Raw genomic sequence first — 24,510 nt, 5'->3', positions numbered from 1 at the left:
CATATACATATATTATGCAAGTTTAAATCAAGCTGCATGCAACTTTTACACCATTTTAAGATTCATTTTTATAAGCACAAATGTTATACACATTTTACACAGATTTCTCATACGGAGTGACAAACTTACTCTAAATGTGGACACCATACTTTATACCAAGGCTGCTGCTTGACCCAAAAAAAACCCAGAGATTGAAATCCAATGGAGATGATAATTTGAGACAAAACGGAGAAGAGAAGGGCCCCAGATATAAGACCTGAAGGTGGTCTTTGTGCCACAAGTTCCTTCCAGGCAGGATTTAAACTCACTATATTGAAAAGAAAAGAAAAAAACGTTTATATTTAAATGATTTACTATAAAGCATAATGAAATTCATTTGGAAATTTGGTTTTGTCTAATAATTCTTCAATATGAAAAGCTTGAACGAAACCAAGCCAGATATCACATGTATTTAATTAATCTATAAAAGTAAACAATTTCGGCTTTTTCAGAAATGACTCAGAAATTTTTAGGTATCTACTGAATTTCAGAGGAAACATTAGCACAGACAAAAGCAATTCTAAGTATAAACCAGGAAATGGAGGTGCATGCCTGCAACCCTAGCACTCAGAGGCTGAGGCAGGAGAATAACAAGCCTGGGCTACACAGTGAGACCCTGTCACAAAAGAAAAAAAGCCAAATAAAACTAGTTAAAATAATGTATTTTTCCTATTTATTAACAAAAGTTTAGAGCAATATAAAAAGGTTCTGATCACCTATTAAGGTGGTGTCCACCAAGTTTTCCACTGTATTTTTTTTTTTTTGGTGGGGTGGGATGGTGGTGGGGGAGGTAATAGGGTTCTACAACCCAGGGCCTTATGCTTGTTAGGCAAGTGCTCTACCACTTGAACCATACCTCCAGCCCCGAGACTATCAAAATCCTTCTTTTCTAACTTTCATTCACTGGTTTCATCATCTACTAAAGATTGTCTAACTCAGTGGTTCTCCATTAGAGGGGACTGTGCATTCCCAGGGAACAGTTGGCAAAGTTCAAAGCTATTTTTAGCTGTTATAATGTGAAATGTATGGATGGCATCTGTTGGGGAGGGGGACAGAGATGTTGCTACACATTCAACAATGTCCAGAACTGCTTCTCACAGAAACATCTGCCCTAATGTCATACGAGGTTTATCTCCATAGTCTAAGTCCAATATTCTTCCTATTAGTTAGCATTTTCCTTAAACTAGATCTTTCTCTTATCTCCCAAGTATTTATCTATTTATTCCCAATATGGATGGACTTATGAATTTTTATTTGATTCAATGAACCATCACCCCATTATCATCATTTAGTCTGATGTTGGTATCACTGACATTAGAACAAACCAACACCTCGTGCCCCTTAAATGATTTATATAATGCATCTAGAAGGACACAAGTTTAACTGCAATAAATTAGACAAACCCACATTCATAAATGTCAACATCAAGATGCTCTAAAAAGGCTCAGGGATTATTCTGGATTAAAGAAGACTAAAGAAACATGATAATCAGATGAAATCTGTGGGGATAGACTGTACACTGGTTCTAATCTAGGTGAGAAAATGACCATGGGTTTTGGAAGCTATAAAATGCCAAATTTCCTGACCTTCAGAACAATATTCACTTTTGAGAAATATACACTAAAGTATTCAGTGGCAAAAGGGTATGATGACTGAAAACCTACTCTCAAATATTTCACAACAAATAAAAATGGAGAATTAAATACATGAAGCAAAATATAAACAACCAGTAGTAAAAGAACATATTTATAGGCAATCTGGAGAAGTATGAGTTGTAATTGTTGAGATAAGTTTACCAAAGTTCAGTAAGTCACATCAGAACTTCACATGCTTTAAAATCAGTAACAAAGCAAAGTACTCACTTGTAAATACCACTACCAAAATGATTGCCAGGTCAATGAAGAGAAACTGGAAATCTCCTAGGTTACTTAAGATCTACAAAAGTAATTTTAAAATATAGTTAGTTTTCTAGAAAAATTTTTATAGCATTGCTTCCAGGTTATACACTGGCTTTTCCCAAATAATGGTAACTTCAAAATGACACTTGACCCTGCTTAAAAATGGAAATATATGAGCTGGGGGCATGGCTCAAGTGACAGAGCACTTGCCTAGCATATGCGAGCAAGACCCTGGGTTCAATCCCCAGCACTGGGGAGAAGAAAAAAAAAACAAATACATTTGCCTTTGAAGCTAATCAAATAAAACATTTATAAACATTTGATTTAATATGTTAGTATAAAAGGCATCCTTAACATTCATTCAAGAAAACGCTTTTAAGAAGTTTTTGGGGGCTAGAAGTGTGACTCAAGTTGTAGAGCACCTCTATAAGGACAAAGCCCTAATTTCAAACCCTAGTACTCCAAAAAATGTTTTTTGACAAAAACAAACAGAAACTTTAACTCAAAATATCCAACATTCTTGCAGGAGGTGTGGCTCAAGCAATAGATCATCTGTATAACAAGTGCAAAGCCCTAAGTTCAAAACCCAGTGTCACCACCAAAAGAAGAAAAAAAAAATCCAACATTCTTGATCATGAGTATTTTGAAGCTTCCTTAATCTCCAACACCATCCCTCCTTTCTGATACCTTTTACAAATGGGAAAAGGGGTAGTTCACAAAGATTCCTTCGGATATCACCAGTGTTCAACATTAGAAGAAAAATCTATGGCGAGATCACTTTAGTTATAATGTCGGGAAGAGTACCTGTGGATACTACTGTTTATGCTTTTTTCCCCCAAATACATAAAGTACTACAAATTATTTCAATGACTTTCACATTCTGTCCTTTTCCTGTAAACGTTAAGTACAACTGTATTTCACATACTGACATTCTGAAGAGTAAAAGATGTCCAATCTGAACTAAAGACAAAAAAGCATGCTGTCATCTTTGCTTCTTATCACTTTAGGCGGTTTTTGACCTTAAGGAAAATGCTTTCTAGATTAAATAACACTTTCAATTGGTTACTTAAACTACAGCAACCCCAAGGTAAATTCATAGATACAACTTACATAAATTTCATTATTAACGTACATTCAAAATCCAACTTATACGCTTAATATCTTAAATGTCTTAACATTAAGTGTCATTTCTGCGCACAACATTAATACTCACAGAATACAGGAGAGTAACACTGAAGTACTGAATGATGCTATACAATGCCATAAATTTAAACACGCAGAAGGAAGTCATTAAAGCAGCACGGCCTTCCCTATTAAAAGAAATGTTAGCATGTCAATAAGAACATTTTAAACTCCTTTTCCAAAAGACAATTCTATCTTGACAGATGAACATCAACATTCAACAGATACGACAAAGTGCCTGTCTTCCAAAAGAACTCAGCTAATGCAGAATCAGGAGAAATGGAGACTTATTAATAGGCTGAAGCTCAAATGTGCTACTGAACACTATAATTCACATTACTTTCTATGATAATTTGCACTTCTATATAAGTGTGCACAAAGAAATAATGAGAAAAAAAAATCCAATTTGTACTACCTGATGAGGTTTGGCACACAGGAAATACTAGGAGTTTTAGAGGTAAAAGGAGATGCTACTGAAGCCTCAAGCTCAGATAAGGAAATGCCTCCATGTGCCCTCTTCAAAGCCTAACGGGTTCAAGAACAACAGTTAAGTGTTATAAATATGACTTAGGTTAAAGTAGAATTACAAAAGTAAACCACAAAAACTATACTTACACCACAATCATTTGCACCATCACCGCACATCCCAACAAAGTAACTAAGAGAAAAAAAACAATTTTAAGATTTTAATTTCTTAAAATACACATAAACTATAAGATTTCTCCAATATAGTATTGTGAAGTGCTAACAGATTCCCTGAATGGAACTAAGGAATCTCTTCAATACAATGACTATAGGAGTGATGCTTTGCTAACAGCATTGGTTTGAAAGTGAAACAACCTATACTATTTCTGTAATAATATAGGCAAATCAGTGTGGTGTCTCAAATTACTTTTTAGAACAAAGGGCTTTTGCTTGTATATTATTTAGCACCTTTACTTTAAGGTTATCAGTAAAGATTTCTCTCTTGAAAACATGAAACACAACTGATTCCTTAAATTACTAAGTGATTTCTATGAAGACAAAGCACCTGAATGAATGAACTCTCCAAGGCATTACTTGTGAAAGGACGTGGCTATTGTATTCTAAATAAACAAGCACATAAGCCTGTTTTAAAGAGGCACTTAAAAGTTCTCACCAGACAGGGCTGATGGCTTTCACCTTTAATCCTAGCTACTGGGAGGCAGAGATCAGGAGGATTGTGGTTTGAGGCCAGTTGACACCCTATCCCAAAAACAGTCAACACACACAAAACAAAAACAAAACAAAAAACAGGGCTAGTGGAGTGGCTCTAGTGTACAGCATCTGCCTAGCAAGCACAAGGCCCTGAGCCCAATCCCCATACAGTCAAAAAAAAAAAGTCTCACCAATCTTATACGTGACACTTATTTATACGCATGCACACATGCAAGCATACATGTGCACACATATTGAGAATTCCTTATACTTGGAATGTTGGGAAATGCTTGGGAGAAATATTTCAGTTTTTGAAGTTTTGGGGATACTGGAATATTTATAGACTTTCAACAGCTGAGCACCCCTCATCTGACAATCCAAAAACTGAAATGCTCCAGATTCTATTATGATACTCAAACAATTTCAGATTTTGGAGTATGTTGGATTACAGGCTTTTGGATTAAAGATGCCCAACCTGTATGTAAGAAATACTAAGTTACTATTCTGAGTTCAAACAAGAAATTATAATTCAAGAAAACCCAAAACAGAAAACTCATCAATACTCACTCTACGTTTTGCAATGCTTCTACTAGTTGTGTCTTCTGATCAGGTGCCATACGAGCAAATACAGTACCATGCAACATCAACTACAAAAAACAGAAAAATTTTTAAAAACTTTGTCCCCAATATACTCTTGAACACATTCACAGATTTATATCACTTACCTTAGGAACAAGATCTTGAAAATGCTCCAGTATCACTGAAAATGATTTTCCATTCATTGCAAAATGGTAACGAGTCAAGTGAAGATCTTCTAAGCTATCGTGAACCAATTTAATTGGAATAGCCTGTGCACAAGACATTCAGAACAATATGTAGATAGCCAAACAAAGTAACATAATCCTTTTGAAATATATTGTCCCAAAACTGAGTTATTTCATTTGCCACTTTTCACAAGATACTAAAAGCTTAACATTTATTCAAAAGAAAAGGAAAATCAATTTTCAGGTTATCTGTAATGTTTATTTAAAAAAAAAAGGTTAAGGAAGATTAAACATCAGCTTTAATATGAAATGATCCATGAACTGAACAATTAAGAATCGCCTGCATCACTTACCACTTATCACTTAAAAAATAGGATAACTATTTGGGATTCTTACACTTTAAAGCTCTGGTTCTCAGGGCTGGGGACACTTGCCTAACAAGCACAAGCCCCTGAGTTTAAACCTCAGAGCCAATAAATAAATAAATAACAACAACAAACAAAAAACCCTATGGTCTCAAAATGTAAACATTGATATTCCCAGGACTGCCCTAGTCCTAATGAATCAGTCTCTAGGGATACAGTCTGGACTTCAGTTTTCAACTAGTTTTTGTTTTATTGTGCTTTCTACTTTTTTTGTTTCTCCCCAGCAAATGAGGAAACTTCAGAGGAGAGCATTAATCTTGAGGTTACCTCTGAGTCAACAGCTGATGAATTACTGCACTGGGTTAGGGAGTCTGCGTAATGCCAGTTTATCTTGGCAACTTTCCCATCCTTTGGAGGTAATGCTTCAGCAATAATAACTTTATCCTGAGGTAGAATCATTCCACAATCTCTGGCCACAGAGACAGCAGTCAGCATGTTGTCACCTAATTTTCAAAATATTTTAAATGTATTAAAATCAAAACAAAAACATAAATGTATCAAACAGGCATTTACTGAGAATCTACACTAGTCCCTATGATTTAGCTGGGTTGAATAAGCATAACTATGATCGTTACCCTTGAGAGTTTTAAAATAACTAAGTCAATTAAGAGCATACTTAGTAAATAAAAGGAAGCCTCAAATAATGCAAGCACATATGCTAAAGTTAGAACATTCTTAGCCCACAGTTTTTTTGTTTTTGGTTTTTGGCTTTTTTTTTTTGGAGAAAGGATCTTGCTTTGCATCCAGACTATCCTTGAATATGCCACATAGCCCAGACTGACCTCACACTTGTGAACATCCTGCCTTGGCCACCCAAGTATTGAGATTACAGAAGTGTGACACTACACATGGCTCATGCCGCAACTTTTAAACACAGTATTTTTTAGTCATATACTATTTCTGTCCCACAACAAATGGTGGTATAACATACAGAACAAGTCCTTAATAAATATTTATAAAAATAACCTAGAAGTGAGTGAGTAACTGGCACTCTGTGTAAAAAACACTAGCACATAATTACAGAAAAGGATGAATTATAAAAGATTACACACAAAAAAAAGTTAAGAAAGGTAATAAGAACAGATATAATGAGAAGAAGACAGACAACTTCTCAGTCACAAGAAGGAAAGAACTGAAGAGAAGCAAAGGCCCAGGGATCTGACTACTACTGGAACAGCTTGGCAAGATATTTCTTTCCCCAATTCTCACACACTAGCTTTCCAAGGTGTCTTCCTGTGACCTTTGGGGCACAAAGCCATGTTGTTTTGGCAAAGGAGGAGGAAGAAGAGACAAAGATAACAAGTACCTTGAATGAGGAGCCATTAGAGCTAAGTTTTGGGAATGGTAACAGATTTAGCAACCTTTAGCTATAGAGTAAGAAGTATGCTATTAGATCGATCTCAGAGTCTAACACACAAAAATGTGTGCAAGCAATTCCCATAAGTCTTAATCTATACATAAATGCCATAAAGAGTAATTTAAATCTGATTATAATAGGAATTATCCAATATTATCAACAGTACAAAAACACCAAGAAGAATCTGATCAGATACAGTAGTCAAAAAACACCCACCAAAGAGGCTATTTGCACTATTATTAATTCAAACCAGGACAGTAATTATATATAAAAATCTAATTCTAACAAGTATCTAGTAATCACTTTCTATGTACCTCTTCTAAAAAATTGTAAAAGACCCCAAAATGAACAAAACACACTCCTAATCCTCAAGATTTTTGTATCCAGCAGAGAAAACATTTATAAATAATTAATACAATACAAGATACAATAAGTGCTATAAGAAATATATGATTAAAGAGAGGTAAGAAAAAGAAATAGAATTTAGATTTTTATAGTGTGCCCTTCACTATTTTACTTTCTATAAATACAATTTGCTAGACTTCAAAAAGAATATTGCAAAATTATCTTATGCCTTGAAAAAGTGTTCTAAACTGCAATAGGACAACGTAGGATGCAGCAGCTATATGTTTCCATAACTAACTGATCATTCCTCAATACTGCGTAACTTGAATTCTACAGTCATGCTCAAATTGTTTTCTGTGTTCTTTTATAAAGTCTAACCTGTGACCATGACAGTGCGAATGTTGGCTTTATGCAAATCTTCAAGTACTGCAGGGGTTTCTTGCTTTAATTTGTTCTGCATTATAATTAATCCCATAAAATCCATGTTGTTTTCAATGGCATCTCTGCAGAAAAAAAGAAGTTTTAACACACAATGGTTTAATCAAGAGAACAGGTATTGTTCTCTTTGTGTTGACAAAGCAATTTAAAATATCTATGAAGTAAAACATTTTATATACTGAATAAACCATGTATGCATTTATAAGTTCAATATCTCAAAAAATTTAAATATGGAAAAATAATTCCCAAGAAATCTAGTTTTCATATACTGGAATAAAAATGTGTCCTTTGAAACACAAAATATAAGGATCGCTGAGAAACGTATATCCTTATAAAAGACTAGATAATTCTAGCACTAAGGACTCTTACACCTATCCAAAAATACTCAAGCATAAATCTACTCTTTACTATCCCTCATAAAATATACCCTAATTTAAACATTAAAAGGGAAACTAAGAGCCAGTGGTTCCCATCTGTAATCCTAGCTACTGAGGAGAATGAGATCGGGAAGAATCACAGTACAAGGCCAGTCTGTGCAAACAGTTTGGAAGACCCCATCTCCAAAAATAACCAGAGCAAAATAATTGTAGGCGTGACTTAAGCAATACAGCACCTGCCTTGCAAGCACAAAGCCCTGAGTTTAAACCACAATCCCATTGGGAAAAAAAAAAAAAAGCGGGTGTAGGAGAGACCACACCACCACAACAACAACAAAAAAAACCCCAAGTCAGATACACTTCCAATGGATTTATTATCAAGCCTTTATCAATTTTAGAAAATTTTCTACAAAATACAATCCTTGATCCTAGAAATGTTATAGCAGAGTCTGTTACTTCCATTTCGTGGGAAGCAGGAAATGTTTCCCTTTCTCTCCCCCACTTCTCTGTACTTTATCCTGCCATACCAAAATAAATCCTTGCTAAAACGAAAACAAACAAAAAAAACTAGCAATGCAACAATGAGTTCTATTCAGGACCCAGAGATGCATCTTTTAGAACACTAATAATCGATAGTTATCAAGATGCTATTCTTCAACTAGCTGAGTATCTAAGCACCAGCACTGTGCTAGTCTAGTCACTGGAAAGTCAAGGATGAAAAGGCATGATTCTCTACTTTCAAGACTCTTGTGGACAAACAGACATGTGAACAAAGAGATGCATGGAAAATACTAAGTACTTCAGCACTATAATGGAGATAAGGTCTCTTCAGCGATGGCCACATTCTTAAGAAATCTGAAGCTGTGAAAATTACAGCACAGAAATATTTTATTAAATGAGGAATGGGAACCTGAAGTTAGGAACCAGAATTTGAGACCTACCATAACAAAGTGTTTGTTATACATAAAAATTCAAGAATAAAGGTGCCTATGATACCTAAACATCCTTAAAATATATAACGTTTAACAAATTATATGGTAAACTTAAAATGAATGACATTCCTGGTGGTAACAGAAAAAAAAATCTAGAATCCTGAAATTGTTTTCAAACCACAAAGTTGTACCAGTGTAGTACCACTGGGTCAAGAGCACAGGTTCATTTTCCTGTGGGGCTGTGGTTCCTGTTTCAACCTGTTTCCTAACTCTCCTATGGATGACATAGGGCACAGAAACTCTCTCCTGCAATTAATAGTTAAGATATAAAGATTTGATCTCTAAGAGAAATGTTAAAACCTATTCCTAAAAGAAAAAAGAAGGTCTTGGTGGTTTGAAGGAAGAGGAAAGAAAGGAATATAGAAAGAAGGTTGATAGGAAGGGATAGAGTGTGTGTTCTAAACAGCCTATTTAATGGCACAGAAGGATGTCTGAATTTGACAGGCTCAAAAACTACACACAGGCAAGCTGGAGGTATGGCTCAAGTGGTAGAGCCCTTGCCTAATAAGCACAAGGCCCTGATTTCAAATACCTGTAATTCTCCCCACTCCCCCCAAAAAAGAATTACAAACAATTCAACAGTTAAATCTCTAAGGGGGGAAATGTTATCAAAAGGTGAAGTTAAGAAAAGATTAATGTACCCTTTGTAGGAATTAGTATATATTATATATCTGTGACCCTCAACCAAGTATATGCATTCGTTCATTGGATAGAGGTTTTTTGGTTTAAAAAAAAAAATCTCCAGAATAGGCAGAATTAAAAGGACAACCAAAGATATTCCCTTCTGCTTACAAAAAGAGCATGAAAAAATTCCTAAACAAAAACATCCTCAAAGGGTAGGTCTACATCAGTTACAATAAAAGTGGCAATACCTGAATGTGAAACCTATATTTATACAGAGAAGGAAATGTGATATTAGTAATGCCATTTGACCTGGGGATGGGAGTGTGGTGGTGATATTTGGTATTGTGACCCATGAAACAGACCAAATTAGTATTTGTATCCAACCACTGGGCAAAAGCTAGATCATGTGGGCAACATGCCTGACACACAGTAAGCACATGATAAATATTTAACAAACTGAAAGAAGTTACGAGTTTTATGGAAAATCATACAACATTACAATAATATAAGCAAACATGGGCAAAAAGTCAATACAGAATAAAGTGAAATTAGATAATGGAAAAAAATTGTAATTTTACTTTAACCACCTAAAACAATGTTACATTATAGAAATAGTTGCATATGTTCAATATTTAGAAATATTTGCATATGTTCGGTATTTAATGAATAGCCAACCATGTGCGATTTACTATACACGACTTACAGAAGCAATACCAATGCATTATTGGAAAAGCTGTAGAAAAGCCATTCAATCTTACCTACTAATATTCTGTACTTTATGCCATGTCAGCTTCGACTCCAACTTTCTGTGTGCAAAAGCAATCACACGGAAGCCCTGTTTAGTGTAATCTTCTAAAACTTTCTCAAAATCAACAGGAACTATTTAAAAGAAAAAATAAATTTCATTTTAGAATTATTGGCATAAGTTCATACAAATACCAGAATTGAATCCAAAACCATATTTCCTCACCTGTTTCAGGTCTACAAAGACTGGCAATGACTTCAGGGGCTCCCTTCATGTAAGCATCCATTTTCTTATCCCCTAACACTCTTGCAACCACACTCATACGTTGCAAAGCAGAAGAAAACGGAAACTGGCGAACAATTCCTATCTCATAAATAGCCTATGTAAATTCAAAAGATGCACAAAGCATTTAGTATTCTTTAAGAATAAAAACAAATGTACTCAGGTAACAAGAAAACATTCTTCACTTACTGGAAGTTCAAACAGCTCCTAAAAACAAAAGAATAAACAAAGTACAGATTAAGTCTATTAATATACTCAAGGTAGAAAAAAACCTTAACCATTCACAAATCATTATTCTGCAAAAATAATGAACTTTGACAATTTTATTTTATTTTATTTTTTGTGGTATTGGGGTGTGAAGTAAGGGCCTCACACTTGCCAGGCAGGCACTCTACCACTTGAGCCACTCCGCCAGCCACAGAACTTGATTATTTTAAAGTCAAGACTCAAGATTCCTTCTCTACCACCTCCCCTTGAAAATATATGTATGTTCTTAGGATTAGGGTTGTAGCTCTATTGTAAAAGTATCTGCCTAATATGTGCAAGGCCCTGGGTTCAATTCCCCACTGCCATAACCAAAAAAAAAAAAAAAAAAAAAAAAAGAAGTATGTTCTTGAATATTTTCAAATATTCTGAAACCCTAAAAATACTAAGCACATTAAATGCTAAAATAAATGAGGGAACTTAAAAAACTCCCCTAAGCCAGATGTGGTATAGCACTTGGGACACTTAAGTGGAAGGATCACAAGTTTGAGCTACTCTGGGCTATATAGTGAGACCATATCTCAAAAAACAAACAAAATAAAAATTCAGCTAAACTAAAAACTTATTAGTCTTCTTTTATATGTTCTTTTTTATGAAATTCCAGGAATACAGATACAATTTTAAAGGATTAACCATCGTGTACATAAATCATTAGGCACTACAGTAAACAGGAGAGAAAAATAATGGCACTGAGAATTACATCTCAGTATTTTACAAAAATATGCCCATAGCACACAGGTATACACAGTTAAAATACCCCTATTTGCATAAGAGTTAAATAAACGGTATTTTAACTTCCTCATCTAGAAACAGTTCCATGAGAATTAAAGGTAAGGAAGCATCAACAGAATGTTATAGCATTAAGTGATCTAATACCATTTCTTGGTTTCTTGCAGCGGTAGATTCAGGAAGCAGCTGTTTGGGAGGACGAACCACAGTAGGCATAATCCGATTATGAAGTGCTGTTTCTTCTTCAGTTGCTTCTTCCAGAATCTGAAAGGAAAACATTAAATACATCACTTTATAAAATTCAGTTTACTAGCTCCATTTTTAAATACAACAATATGGTCATTTTCTGTGAACTTAAAAAACCAGACGGTTCTTACAGTTGTGAAAATTTTCAGTATATAATGAAGGGACTCCTTTCAGGAGAAGATTTAAAAGTGTATGAAGTTCAGATATGGTTAGTGGAACCATTATGTCCAGAATAGGCTAAGGCACAAAGATGCTTGCTTAGAGTTTCAGCATGAATATTTGCAGTTAAGCCACTACTATCTTAGCCCCTTGAAATTTACTTTAAAAACACTTTTTTTGGATGAAAAAAAAATTTAACCAGGATTAGGGGTGTAACTCAGTGCCTAGCAGGCACAAGGTCATGGGTTTGATACTTAGCACCATAAATAAATGAGTAAATTAATAAATTCAAACAAAACCCTAAATTAAACACACATGGAAGAGAAAATAAAGTAATATGACTCTATAGCTAGAGGCAACCAAGCAATGAAAAAGTTATGAGGACAGAAACTGCAACCAATCAGCCTACTCTGTACAAGTATACCACACATTTTCCCTCATATTTCAACATTTTGAAAACTGGGATGCACCGTATATTATGTGACATCAACTATATCACGTAGCAGTTGTGCCTATGCTGAGTGCATTTCACGGATCTGTAAGATCTCGTAGGATCAAGCATCAAAGCATCTCAGGGCCAACACAATGTGTCATTATGAAAATTCACCAATTTTTAAAAAAGATCAAACACTAGACACTAAATCTACTGAAAATATTAACAAAATACAAAAACAAAACAAATAAGCACCTCCTCAAAAAAAAATACCAGTAAACAGAAAGCAAAGGGCAAATTGAAACATAATGACTAACTGAGATACCAATGAAAAACAATGCCCCAGGATAAACATAAGAGAATATCAGGAAAGGTAGCTAACAAAGAAAATTATCAAGTCCTTCTCTAGAGACATTCCTCAAGAGGAATAAGGGCTGCTAACATGAAGGTTATTAGCTTTTAGAACAAAAGCGATACTTGGGCAAGTGGTGACAGTAGACTAGCAAAGTCACTGGAAGTCTAACTCTGCACTGTTCCTCTGAAACTGAAAAATGGCTGTTGATGGGACCTTACCCTTGACACACACAAGGCTCCCTAATCAGCCTTCTCAATCAGGGAAACACAAGTACAGACAAGGATGAAAATCTTAACTACAGCTACCCGGAATTATTAAATCAGCTTCATACTTGAATAGGTAAGTAGTATCCAGATATATAATGAAAACCAAAAGCAGGAAAAAAAGGGAAGGAGGTGGGGAAGTTATTCCGGAGAAAATATACAACTCAGAAGCCAGAGAGAGCTTTAAAAACTCTGATTCCACCTATGAAAGAACTGAGTGTTGTAAAATGTTAACAATCAGAAAACAAGCAAGCACTTACAAATTCCAATAACCAGTAGTAGGGCTAATGGTGTGGCCAGCTGGCAAGAGCACCTGCCTATCAATTGCGAGGCCCCGAGTTCAAACCCCAGTACTGCCAAAAATTAAAATAACAAGTGGCAAAAATAGGCATTGTAATAAAAATGTATATGCTCGTGTATACGTGGCTACCTTGTACTTTTTTTGCCTTGCCAATAAATGGTGTCATTTAAGGTCATCCTACCAGACTTCTAGACACCTGGTTTATATTATAAACCAGGAGTCTGAGTTGGCCATCCTCTATAAGTGTTTAAATGAGTTAATTTTAACTAAAACTGATACTTTTTATACAACTACAAATATTTCTTCAGTGATATATTACTAGAAATTACATAATTAGTTCTTTTTATGGTCATAAAATACATTACCACCAACCTAGTAGAAATAATCCTTCTGTAAGGTAACTTATTATTACATTTTCCTTCATGTTTTTTACAATGTTGAACTTACCCATCCAATGGCTTCAAACATTTTCAAATCAAGTGGGTCACCTGACAGCACACCTTCAATTTTTGTAAGTGAATGACAAGTAGCCATACAAGCAACAAACTGAGATTTTACCAACAACTCATTGCAAACATTCTCTTCTGGTAAAAGAAATCTAAAGAGAAAACACAATGAGTTAGGTTCATAAATTCCTAGTCTCAAGACAATACTCTAATCATGCCTTTTCAGGTTTTATAATTTAAAATCTTTTAAGCTGAGCACAGTGGTACATGCTTAAATTCCACCTACCAGAGAAGCTGAGGAGGATCACAAATTTGAGGCCACCTTAACCAACATAGGGAGGGAACATGACAGGGAGCAAGGAAGGGAGGGAGGAAAAAAGAAACAACTTTTAAATTCAAAACTGAACTCTTAAGAAAGGGAAAATTTCAAGTGCCAAAAATAGAGGAAAGGAAAAATGAGTGGGGTGTGAATTTCAACTGATGTTGTGGCCAGTGGGGGGGGGAGGAAGAAAGGAGGAGGCCATCTCCATATCCCAAGAACCAAGGTCCTTAATATCACATCAGAACAGCACACAAAGACCTGGCCACATATGAAATAGGGAGATAGCAGTGAGAAAATTCCTTCTACCTAAGAAAACCAGTGCTCTTGAAGAGTCACATATCTGTGGGAAGGAAGGTAGCAGACTAGAAAAAGGTTATACCCATAAGCTTTTGTCTTCCTCCACTCAAACTTTGAGAAAGGAACTAGTATCTACACAGTACTTACTATGTACCAGGAACAATTCAAAGAACTTTACATATATTGACTCATTTCATCTTCACACCACAGGAAAGGTGTTTTATTATCCCCACTATGGATGAGGAAACTAAAGCAGAGTGGCTAAGAAGCTTGTTGGAGTCCATTAGTAGCAAAGCAAGGACTAAAATGCAGGAGATACAGTTTCTAGAATATTTTTTTTTTTTTTTGTATGGGACTGGGATTTTGAACTCAGGGTTTCGAGCTTGCAAAGCAGGTGCTCTACCACATGAGCCACATATATCCAGTCCAGGAGGTCTGGTTTCTAGACCTAAGCTCTAAAACTATGCTATACAGAACAGATTTGGGGTTTGAATCTATGCTACTGTCTGGTCTAGAAATCTCCAAATTATAAAATCATCAGTAACACTTGTCTAGTACCATGGGCATCACAGGGGCCTTTGGCTAAGCAAAGTTCAAACCTCTCTAAAAGGGGATCTTCCCCAGTGCAGCCATGAAGGAGTCTCACAGAAAACTCTTGCTAAGGATGAGCCTATAATTTAAAGACATACTAGGAAACAATTCAAAAGAAGAATCAACAGACATTAACAAGGACAGAATTAGAATCCCATAAACCTGAGATAATAAAATGTCAATGGGAAAGAATGGCAAAAAAAAAAAAAAAAACCCAGGCATTTTTAAATTAGAAAAAGAACCCATCATGGGGAATAGGGAGCAGATTTGAGAACAATCCTACATATGGTTATAATTCTCAGATGAAGAGAAAACAAAGTATGGGGAAGGCTACAAATTTTCCAGGACTTTACTAAAGAAAATATGAATCCTTGGAGACAAGAAGCAAAATAAACTGGGCACCAGTGGCTCACGCCTGTAATCCTAGCTACTCAGGAAGCAGAGATCAGGAGGATCACAGTTGGAAGCCAGCCTGGGCAAATAGTTCACAAGACCTTATCTTGAAAAAACCTATCTCACACACACACACAAAAGGCTGGTGAAGTGGCTCAAGGTGTAGTAGACCCTGAGTTCAAACCTCACTACCAAGGGGAAAAAAAGCAAAAGGAATCCTGTTAAAAATAAAGAGAGTTAGAGGTGTGGCCCAAGAGATAGAGTACCTGCCTAGCAAGTGTAAAGCCCTGAGTTCAAATCCCTGTACTGCCACAAATAAACAGTAAACAAACAAATAAAGCCAAACATAGTGATACAGACCTATACACCAGCACTCAGGAGGCCAAGGCAGAAAGATCGTAAGTTCGAGACCAGCCTGGGCTACAGTAGAGACCCTGTCTCAAAAAATCAAAAATAAATGAACAAAAAAAGCATAATGAAACTGCAGCAATCAAGGATAAATATTTTTGAGAAAATATTTTTCCAAGCCACAAAAGGAAAGCGAATACTAGAGACTAGTAAAACTTCTGAGTGGCAATAGTAAAAGATCTAAAAAGAAAAGGAATAATGTCTTTCAAGTCCCAAGTAAACACAAATGTCAACCTAGAAATCTTATAGTTACACAATCATTCAAGAGTGACAATGAAACAAAACTTAATGAAAGTAGTTACAGAAGATGGCAATTTAATCAAGAGGAATGGGATACGTGAAACAAGGGGTAAGAGATTTGTAAATCTAAGCATGAAGACTGTATTAAAAGATCATGACCATAAAACATAATGCAACAAATATATAAAAGAAGGGAGGGGAATAATCAGGGTGAAAGTAATCTATAGTATGGGTTTTCAGAAAGCAGTACAGACAGACCCATAAACTTTAACCCCTAAGTATGAATGTTAATAGCTTAAGAACAAGCAGTAGAAGATATGGATGCATAAATTCTTAGGAAATGAAAGAATGAGAAAATGTGTACATAAATTGAAAGATGGTAGAAATTAATTTCAAATCTGTATGAATAAGTGAATACAACAGCACAGAAAGACTTAAACATAAACAAGTGAAACAGATGTAACAGGCAAACATCACGTAACAGAAAGCTGGTGTGTGTTCTTTTTCTATATGCTTATTAAACCAAATAAGGAGCTAGGGAGCCCCGAGTTTGTCAAACTCCCTGTTTGAACTTGGCTCTCCTCTTCCTCCGCCCCCCCCTGCCCAAAAAAGGAATTTAAAGCAACATGTGTTACTAGGGATAAGGTCACCTTATGAGCAAGAAGATATAACTCTTGAAATTATAGAAACAAATAAGTGTCAAGCTACGTAAACCAAAATTTAGCAGATTTTTGAAAAGAAAAAATGACAAACACAACTACAGTGAGAAAACTTCTGATTTTCAAAGGATAATAAAAACAAAGTAGCCAGGCGCCAGTGGCTCATGCCTGTAATCCTAGCTACTCAGGAGGCAGAGACCAGGAGGATCATGGTTCAAAGCCAGACAGGGCAAATGGTTCATAAAACCCTCTCTCAAAAATACCCAACACAAAAAAGGGCTGGCAGAGTGGCTCAAGGTATAGGCCCTGAGTTCAATCTCCAGTACCACAAAAAAAAAAAAAAAAAAAAAGGTAAAAAGATGAACCAGAGACTAATAGAATATATTTGCATAGATTACTACCTGGAAACCATAAATAACCTGTACAAATGCGTAAGATAACAGACCATACAAAAAGAAGAGGATATATACAGATATATAGAAGAATGCAAAATGACCTTCCCTCCAAAAATGTGAAGATATTCAACTTTGTAAGTACTGAGAATGCAAATAAAGCTATAATAAAATATTCATTTCATATCTACTCACTTAGCAAAATGTTACAATTGGTAAGGATGTGAAGCAGTAGGATCTTTATTCACTGAGGGCGAGGGTAAATAAGAGATCAGTTAGTAAAACTGAAGCCAAACTCATGCTGTGACTGAGCACTGACACAGGGATTTGACTTTCTCAGACTCAGCCACATGCTCTACATGTATGTAAGAATTTTAATTGCAGCACTGCTTGTGAGAGGGCAGGAAAAAAAGGAGATAAAATGAAATTGTCCCTTAGTGGAAGAACAGACATTATGGTTTAATTACATAATGAAATACAAAGAAGTTAGAATTAATTAACTAGGTCTATACACATCAACGTAAGGCAAAGAAGCGTATGAATGGCGTATCATTCATGTAGTTTACTTGCAGATTATATCTCTAGAGAACATATAAAATATGCAAAAGTAAAAACAACTTCAGAATAGTGACAGAAATACAGAAATGGAAAGAGTGGAACTTTTAGCAATTTCTGTAAAAGTCTAATATTTTTAATGAAGAGATCAGAAACATATGGCAAAATGTCAACTGTTTAGTCTTGGTGCTAGGTACACAGCTATCTGTTATATTACTTGTTATATATTTGAATATTGCATACTAAAATATTAAAAATTACTAAACTATAAAATCTAGCTAATATTTACCGGGTATTTTCCACTCGTTGAATCCCCCACAGATCTAAACCATCTTCAGTAAGAGTTCCAGTCTAAAATAAGAAAAGTACACATGCACAATGTAAGGATAATGCCTCAAAAAGAAAAAAATCCAAAGACATGTATTATTAAAATCTATGCTACAGATACGTAATGGAGTACTATAGAGAGTCAAGGAAAAGAAAGAAAACAAAACCTCCACATTTTGAGAGAACACAATATGGTTCCACAATGTAGGACAGAGAGGACAAAGCTGTATTAACTATATATTTATGTGCTTATATTGTTAAAAAGATGTACCAACCTATCTATAAATCAATAAATGATGTCTAAAACAGTAGTAGGGATTAGGATATAGGTAGCCAAGAAGAAAAAGTTAAATGACACCAGTTACATCTAGGATGTAAATGACTTGGTTTCTTCAGCAGGAAGAGTAGGCATAAGGGGCAAGAAAAGAAAACTGTTAGAGATTAATCATAACCACTGGGTGATGGTGGGTCACACCTGTAATTCTAGCTACTCAGGAAGCAGAGATCAGGAGGATCAAGATATGAAGCCAGCTCAGGTAAACAGTTTGATAAGACCCTTATCTCGAAAAAACCCATCACAAAAAAGGGCTGGCAGAATGGCTCAAGTGGTAGAGTGTCTGCCTAGCAAGCGTAGCCCTAACTTCAAATGCCAGTACCACTCACCCTCCCAAAAAAAGATCACAATCAATGAAATCCCTATCTAGATCCTCACTGAAAAAATAAATTGTAAAAATCTTAAGACATTTTTTACACAGCAGTGAAATCTGAATACGAACTAGATAAAACTGCAGGATTGCTAACTTTATTCAAAGTGTAACAGAGATGTTGTGATTATGTACTCTTTTAAACACCTTATCTTCCAGAGCACATGCTGACATAGTTACAGGTATAACTCCTGCAAAATGAGAGGACATATAATGGAATAATGACAAAATGTTGACAACTGTTAAAGCTGGGTAATGAATAATAACAGCTTACTTTACTTGATTATATTTATGTCTTATCTCCACTTTTGTACCCATTTATAGAGTTTTTAATAATAAAGATTCTGGAGCTGGGCATGGTGGTGCCCATGAAGGATGAGGCAGGAAGATTACAATTTCCAGGCCAGTCTGAGTTACACAGTGAGACAAAAAAATAAGAAACAGCAAAAGAGTCCAGCAGCTAGGGCTGTAACTGAGTGGCACATGTGCTTAGCATGCATGAGAGACACTGGTCCAATCCCCAGTCATCATCCCCCAAGTTTTTTTTTTCCCATAATGCATAAACGAAAATTTCTGAAAAGATATATGAAACAGTGATGGGAGTATATAATCCTTTCATTCTTTTCTCAAAACATACAATTCTCATTCTTTAAATAATGAAATACTCAAAAATCAAATTCTTATGTCAGTTACCTAGAAGAGTTTGATGGAAGGTTTTTTGGTTAAGACTTAATTCTTGAAATAAAACTTTCAGAAAACCTAATTTCACTTCAGGAAGAGAGGAACCCTTGTTAAGAGGCAAGGTACATTTCACACAGGTATATAATTTTCACATAAAACAACATAAAATCAGACAGCACACACTAAATACATATACTTATGAGTAAAATGCCTATTCTGCTAAATTAGAATTAGCTAAATAAAAGACCATATAATTTTTGCTATTTATTACTACACCTTAATTTTTTAAAATATTTTTCGGTGGGAGGGGGGCGGTCTTGCTATGTTGCCCAGGCTAACTTCAAACTTCTGGGCTCACTCTATCTTCCTGCCTCAATCCCCCAAGAGCTAGGACTGTGGGCTTGAGCCACCATGCCCAACTTGTTACTATGTAAGACCTAATTCTGATACAACTAATCAATTGCAGATTTGACCAAGTAAACAATATTCTAAAGTTCTAAAAATTGAAAATATAAATGTTTTTAAAGATGCATGTGCTAAATAAGCTGAGAAAGGAAAATTAGAGAAATATTAAAAACAAGTGCATGTTAGTTCACTAAGAAAACAGAAAACATTAATCTAAATATTTAAAAGCAACACAATAATCCTTAACAATGCTTATGAAACTGAACCAACCTTGTCAAAACAAACAAGATTCAGTTGTCCACAGATATTTATCCTTTGAGGACTGATACAGAAAATACCGACTTTTTTCAGTCTTCTCTGAGCATACACAATACCAGCAGTCATTGCAGCAGGAAGTGCAGGTGGCACAGTAATTGTAATGATATCAAGAGACTTGATAATTATTACTCCAACTTCTTCCTATAGTTGACACAAAAACAGATGTCAACCACCCAATATTAAATATTTATTAATTCAATGTGAACATTTCTTTAGTGAAAACCTATAAATATTTCTATTTTATGTATTTATATAACCATGCGTGTATATATATGCATATATATATAAACACATGTATCAGTGATTTATAATTTTTTCCTTTCAGATATTCTGCAAAATAGAAAACTCAATGAATTGTTCAATGGATTATAGGATAACTATAAGAAACTTACGACAGTTAAAGAAAACTCTCATTTTAATAGCCCTACATTCTTTACATACAACAAACTTCAAAGCCAAATTAAACTTTGTCAAATACTGACTCATCCGATAAGCACCATTACTATGCCAATCTCTACAGGGATAGAAAGCCATCTGACAAGGTCCCTTAAGGCGCCTTCAATTCAATGTTCAAAAATAATTTTATTACTGTATATTTTCCTTTATCCCAGAAACAAAAAAGAAAAAGCTTCTGGTTCATGTGAAGTATTTCTTTCCTCATTTCTTTTTTTTAAGTTACAATAAGCACCTAGCTAGCTTAGTCAGTAGAAAGCAAGAGACTCTTAAAAGTTACAAAAATCAAAGTGAAAGCCCATCTAAATCAGAGCCATCCAAAAGAATTACATGCTAAGGTGCAAGTATTCTATATTTGAACCTTTTTGAGACAGGGTCTTGCTATGTAGTCCAGACTGGCCTCAAACTCACAATCTTCTTGCCTTAGCCTCCCAATATATTTATGCTTTCTAATGTAATAGATGCTACTAGGTTCATATGGCTTCTTTGCAGTTAATTAAAACTAAATTAGGCTGAACATTTAGTTCCTCAATCTCACTGGCCATATTCCAAAATTCTCTATAACCACACGTGATAATTAAGAATCAAACTCTAACAAGAGTCGTACATATATACATACCTTACTTAAAATGCTGTTGATAATTGTGTAGATGAACCCAATGCCAGCCACGGCCACAAGACACAGTAGAAACAAGTAGGCATCTCTGTAGAGTTTAAAATCAGTTGGTTTGGGATACAATATAGAACGGACAAGTTGTCCTTTGGAAGTACTAAATCCTTTAAGAAAAAAATTAAAGAAAATTGCTTTTTATAAACAAATGAGAATTATCTCCCTAAACAGAATTTCTTTGTAAACATCTGGTAGGCATCAAATATACCGAAACATGCAAGAGATGAAACGATTTCTACCTGTTCTAACTACTATGGCTTTAACAAGTTCTCCAGTGTAGAAACGAGTCTGAATAACAGTTGTTCCACAAAACAGAGTGTGTCGTTTATGTGTTTCTGGACTATATAATTCCTCTCCCATTCCTTTTACATCCACTGAAGGATTTGGCAAATTAGTCTTTGTCACTGGAACACTTTCTCCTAATAAAAACATGATAGGTAACCATAGAAATCAGTTTCACACACACACAAAAAAAACTTAAATTATGAAATATTCTAAATGTTAATAGTACTGGAGTTCTACATGTGGCTATAACATAGCATAATCAATCAGCTTTTTGTTTTACTAAATGATTCACCCAGAAATACCAAATTTTGTGAGTGATTTGTGACTCAAAGGTAATATATGTCTATATTCGGAAATGACTGCTATTGAACTTCAAATAATTTCAAAGAAGATCAGGTAGATTCAATAGCCCCAGCACTCATTCTCTTATTTTTAAGAACTAAATTGAAAACACTGTTATCTCAAGTACCTAGTGGTATGAAGACTACCCCTAGACAGACAGACAAACAGACATACAACATACTAACTTACTCACTTGCTCATTCACATGTCAGGGAGAGAACAAAAAAGACATGGGCAATGGAGAGAATGAGGGCTGGAGGTGTGACTGAAGTAGTAGAGGGCCTGCTTCACAGGTGCAAACCCCTGAGTTCAAACCCCAGTACCGCCAATAAATAAAGGGCTGGAAGGATGGCTCAAGCATAATGTACTTGCCTAGCAATCATGAAGCCTTGAGTTCAAAACAAGTCTACCAAAAATAATAAACTAAAACTTAAAACTTTTAAAAAATGAACAATATAGGGGGTTCATCCTTCTTTTGAATTTAACTTTCTGTAGTATTTACACTTCTTGCTTCAAAGGCTACTGTGCAGGATATGTACATGTGTGATTATGTGTTTTAAGATGACTCTTAACAGTTTCAAAATATATTGTGTAGGAATGATTTTCTTGCCAGATTGACTATGACAATTAAAAAAAAAAGTATGACTTAAAAGGATATAAAGCTCTGTTTCTAGATTGTGAAGTTCCTTAATGAAGTCACCTAATGTCTACTTCTTTCAAGTTTAAGAAAAATATAGTGCTTTATTAACACTTTTTATATAACACATAGGGAAGCAAATGTTACATTCTCTGTAGGCAAAGGGCTTTCTTCTTTCCTTCTTAATAAACTATATAACACTCCCTCAAGTTGAAAGAGTGGCCAGAAGCAGACCAAGACATGTAGTCAACACCACATGGCAATTTAGTATAGGGCAGAATTTGGTCTACCCAGGCAGAATGATTCAAGTGGTAAAACCTAGCAAGTGTGAGGCATGGAATTCAAATCCCAGAAGATCAAAATTTGGTCTACCCCCCAAAAAAATCAATATCCATCACATTCATGAATAAAGTAAGTAACATAGTTAATTTTGGAAAAGTTTAAACAGTAACTACTTAATACTAATATCATCATAAACAACTGGTATGATAGTTGTTGATTTAGTTTAATTTACCTGTTAACATGCTTTCATTTACAATGCAAGTTCCATTAATAAGTACCGCATCGCAAGGCATGACCGTTCCATTTAATGGAATGACCATGACATCTCCTGGCACAAGGTCTGTAGAAAAGATCTCTTCTATTTCTGAATTTAAAGAAAGAATAATTAGAAGAGAATATTCTTTAACTTGGGATAAAAATACAGCAAACAAATGATTTATCCAAAGGTCTGTTGATCTCACTAAGATAAAAATGAGGTCAGTGTGAAAATCCCATTAGATGGAGAGTTGACAAACAGGAGTAAACCAACAAAGCATGGAATGTGCACCATCTGTCTCCTGGTGGGATGCCAACTAAGCACAGGTGTAGCCAAAGTCCCTGTGAGTTCACTTCCTTACCAAGGACAACTGTCAGTAATCAATTTCAGTTACCAGCCCTCTTAAAGGAAACATGGAAAAATCAGCATCTTTTCAGCAGTGTCCTTACAGTGCTCTTAATCTCACAACCACTATTTATAACCCTAATGTCTCAAGCCTTCTCAACATTCTTGTCTTTTTCAGATATTTTAAATATGGCTAACTAAATTATTAAATAAATTAAACACTGTAACATTACCTAGCCCACTATTTCCTTAGAAATTTAAGTTAGCTAAATCCTTTCTAAGAACATCTTCCCTGACCACTATGGTGGCATACACCTGTAAATCCCCAGCACTCAGAAGGCTGAGGCAGAGGAATGAGCATCTAAGGCCAGCCTGGACTATACAATAACACCCTGTCCAAAAAAGGCCAGACACAGGGCTCATAGCTATAATCCTTGCTGCTTAAGAGGCGAAGATCTGGAGGATCATGGTTTAATGCCAGCCCTGGCAAACACTTAGCGAGGCCCCATCTCAACCAATAAAAGCTGGCATGGTGGTACATCCCTATCATCCCAGCTACAGTTAGCATAATTAGGAGGTTCACAGTCCAGGCTGCCCTGGGCATAAATACAAGACCTTATTTGAAAAATAATTAAAGCAAAAACAGTTTGAGTGTGGCTCAAAGTGGTAGAGGACCTGCCTAGGAAGCGCAAGGAAGGTCATGAGTTCAAATGTCAGTACTAGAAAAAAAAATAAAGAGCTGTACTGAACATGTACAAACTTAAAAAAAAATCTCCATAAGGGCCAAAGAGTTTTTCATCACATTCTTCTTCCCTCCCCTCAGGTTTAGTACATGTCCAGACCAGAGGTGTGGCTCAAGTGAAAGAGTGCCTGCTTTGCAAGCCTGAAGCCCTGAGTTCAAACCCCAGTCCCACCAAAAATTAAAAAAAAGTGTGATTCTCTCACCAGCAATTTTGGGCTGGTGGAGTGGCTCAAACAGTAACAGCACCTGCCTCGGAAATGTGAGCCCTGAATTCAAACCCCAGTACTGCCAAAACAAACAAACAAAAACTTGTCCCCAGAAGAGAGTTACGCTAGTTTGTAAACACAGATGACTGATGAGAAAACT

General features: G+C 35.4%; 1 protein-coding gene across 8 annotated transcripts in view; it reads right to left on the bottom strand.

Moving 5' to 3' along the window:
- Atp13a3 (ATPase 13A3) overlaps positions 1-24,510 on the bottom strand; it is an 80,248-nt gene that overhangs the window by 19,843 nt on the left and 35,895 nt on the right. For 7 of the 8 annotated variants that reach the window (XM_020186749.2, XM_074073493.1, XM_074073494.1 and 4 more), the window contains 19 exons: positions 23,034-23,165; positions 21,495-21,674; positions 21,205-21,362; positions 20,085-20,273; positions 17,987-18,048; positions 13,842-13,992; positions 11,785-11,901; positions 10,834-10,851; positions 10,588-10,741; positions 10,376-10,496; positions 7,565-7,689; positions 5,752-5,927; positions 5,021-5,143; positions 4,863-4,942; positions 3,735-3,777; positions 3,535-3,644; positions 3,151-3,247; positions 1,902-1,974; positions 130-307 (listed from right to left, as the gene is read on the bottom strand). In XM_020186749.2, coding sequence (XP_020042338.1) covers positions 130-307; positions 1,902-1,974; positions 3,151-3,247; positions 3,535-3,644; positions 3,735-3,777; positions 4,863-4,942; positions 5,021-5,143; positions 5,752-5,927; positions 7,565-7,689; positions 10,376-10,496; positions 10,588-10,741; positions 10,834-10,851; positions 11,785-11,901; positions 13,842-13,992; positions 17,987-18,048; positions 20,085-20,273; positions 21,205-21,362; positions 21,495-21,674; positions 23,034-23,165 — 2,287 coding nt within the window. The remainder of the gene's footprint in view (positions 1-129; positions 308-1,901; positions 1,975-3,150; positions 3,248-3,534; positions 3,645-3,734; positions 3,778-4,862; positions 4,943-5,020; positions 5,144-5,751; positions 5,928-7,564; positions 7,690-10,375; positions 10,497-10,587; positions 10,742-10,833; positions 10,852-11,784; positions 11,902-13,841; positions 13,993-17,986; positions 18,049-20,084; positions 20,274-21,204; positions 21,363-21,494; positions 21,675-23,033; positions 23,166-24,510) is intronic. The other variant, XM_074073495.1, reaches the window with a different exon arrangement.

The sequence above is a fragment of the Castor canadensis genome, chromosome 5 (assembly GCF_047511655.1).
Source record: "Castor canadensis chromosome 5, mCasCan1.hap1v2, whole genome shotgun sequence".
Taxonomy (NCBI): Eukaryota; Metazoa; Chordata; class Mammalia; order Rodentia; family Castoridae; genus Castor; species Castor canadensis.
The sequence above is the reverse complement of the archived record's forward strand: the minus strand, read 5'-3'. Positions and strand labels throughout refer to the sequence as shown.